The sequence below is a fragment of the Pteropus vampyrus genome, unplaced genomic scaffold (assembly GCF_000151845.1).
Source record: "Pteropus vampyrus isolate Shadow unplaced genomic scaffold, Pvam_2.0 Scaffold57, whole genome shotgun sequence".
Classification (NCBI taxonomy): Eukaryota; Metazoa; Chordata; class Mammalia; order Chiroptera; family Pteropodidae; genus Pteropus; species Pteropus vampyrus.
This window is the reverse complement of record NW_011888838.1, coordinates 7046404-7048609: the sequence shown is the minus strand read 5'-3', so window position 1 is coordinate 7048609 and position 2206 is coordinate 7046404. Positions and strand designations below refer to the sequence as shown.

General features: G+C 34.0%; 1 protein-coding gene across 1 annotated transcript in view; it reads left to right on the top strand.

Moving 5' to 3' along the window:
- The window catches only part of LOC105292466 (transmembrane protease serine 11F), a 59509-nt gene that overhangs the window by 38208 nt on the left and 19095 nt on the right, over positions 1 to 2206 (top strand). The window contains exon 4 of the mRNA XM_011360682.1: positions 932 to 1154. Within this exon, the coding sequence (XP_011358984.1) occupies positions 932 to 1154 (223 nt within the window). The remainder of the gene's footprint in view (positions 1 to 931; positions 1155 to 2206) is intronic.

Genomic DNA, 2206 nt, shown 5'->3' with positions numbered 1-2206 from the left:
CTTACTTCTTTATAGTAAATACACATATGTTTAAGGAGCCTTTTCTTTCTTTCTCCCCCAAAATCTCCCCCTCCCTAGTTTTATTTCTTCCTTACTTTCCTTCTTCCTTCCCTCTTCTCTCTCTTCCTTCCTTCTTTCTTTATATGTTTCAGATGAAGTTGATTCTCCAAAAATGACTAGAGGTTTTCTAGACCTATATCTTACAGTATAAATTAATATATTTGAAACTTTTATCAAAATATTTCTTTTTATAACTGCTTTCTCTAATCATTCACTTATCAAACATATTAACTGACCATCACACCCCAACATATCAATGGTTTAACACAATAAAGGTTTATTTCACTTTGGTGGTTCAGTTCAGCAAGTCAGAAGTGTAAGCAGGGGAAGTGCTGGTAGAGATTGTGGAAATGCCCACTGGACCTTCTGCATCTGGTTGGCAAGTAAAGGAAGAGTGGCAAAATAAAGGAAGGCATGGAAAATGGTATGGGAAGTTTTCAGGAGTCAGGCCTGGAAGTGGGGTCCCTCATTTCTCTACACATTCTATTGCCCAGAATTCACTAGACAGTTTCAATAAACTGCAAGGGAGGCTAGAAATGAAGTCTATATCTGTGCTCAGGGTTTGTTGACACAAAGCATTGTCCCTGCCACATCACTACTGAAGAATAATGATGTTGATTACAACTTTGGTTCAGAATTCCTTGAAAAGCAAATCATTTAAGTGCACAAAAAGCATTATTTCAAGAACGTTTCCTTCTCTCACAACCTCCTCTAGACTATAAGCTAAGTAAGGGGAGAGAACAATTTTTTTTAGCTGTGTATCTTAGCCAGTATTTCTAGAGATAATGTAAATTTGATATACACATATGCCATCCATTGTTTCTTTAAAAATTAGTGTGAATGTTAACATTTAAAAACAATTAATTGTTAGAGAACTAGCTTTATTCTATCTGTATTTTGTTTGTTTGTTTGTTTTTTCTTACTCTTTAGTCCAGATGAAAATGGTGTGAACATTCTTGTGGTGCTCATGTTTCGATACCCATCTACTGGTAGTGCTGAGCGAATCAGGACAAAAATTGAGAATATTTTATATCAAAGTCTAAAGACAAAACAGTTGCCTTTGACTATAGACAAACCATCATTAACACTCACATGTAAGTTCTTTTATCATATTTGTGATTCCCTTCCCTTACAATCCTCTCATAAGAATTTAGGTCAATGTATTCTCTCATTTTAAGAATTCACCACTGATATACACATATCAGTGTGGAATAAAACTAAAATAAAAATTTTCTATAAGGTGAAGTTTAGCTTTATGAAGATTTGTCTTATATTTGATTTGGGCCTCTGCTTTGGTTTCTTAAAATTTTTCCATGTATTGTCATATTAGATCATTTCAAAAGCATAACAGAGTAGATATTATTTTTACCATTTTAAGGAAGCTGAGATCAAGGAAGATGTAAGACATGGGACTAGCAAGCCTTAAGGCCAGACCTGGCCCAGGCATTCTAACTCCCAGAGGACTTTACAGGTCAGTTCTGGGGGTTAGCTTTTATAGTATCAATGCAATAGACATCTTTATTAAGGTTTACCCCTGTAGAAAGAATCATTGACATAAACTGTGAAGTTCTCTTGCTTATTTACAATTTAAAATATTTTTTCATTCATCTCTTCATTTATTCCTCACAAAACAAAATTAGAAAAAGCTGTCATTTTGTTTTCCCCCAAAAGTGGAAGAAAATGAAGTTCAAAAAGTTTACGAAACTTAAATTACCTCAAAGCTAGCTGGAATCCTAGCTGAGAGGTATTTGCTTTGTTTTGTTTTGTTTTAAACCAATACATAATTAGAGAAAGCAAAACAATGTTTCAGATAAGATTGTAGCGCCAAGATAGGGACTTTGTCTTTTTATTTTCTTACCTCTCCCCCCCAAACTCTGGCATATGTCTCACACACCATAGGTGTCCCAGCTTTGTTCATTGCTTCAGATTATTTCCAAGTTCAGTTACTTCTGATTTAATACCAAAAAATAAGACTTGCTCTTTGAACCTGAAAGTATTTACCCTCCCAGCAACCATGAATTTAAGAAACGGATTGTCTAAAGTTAATTTCTATGCTGTTAGAAATTATAAAACCCCTTTAAATATATTTTGATATGGAATTGCATACACTTTAATGACAACTTTTTCAAGAAATAGTTAGAAATAT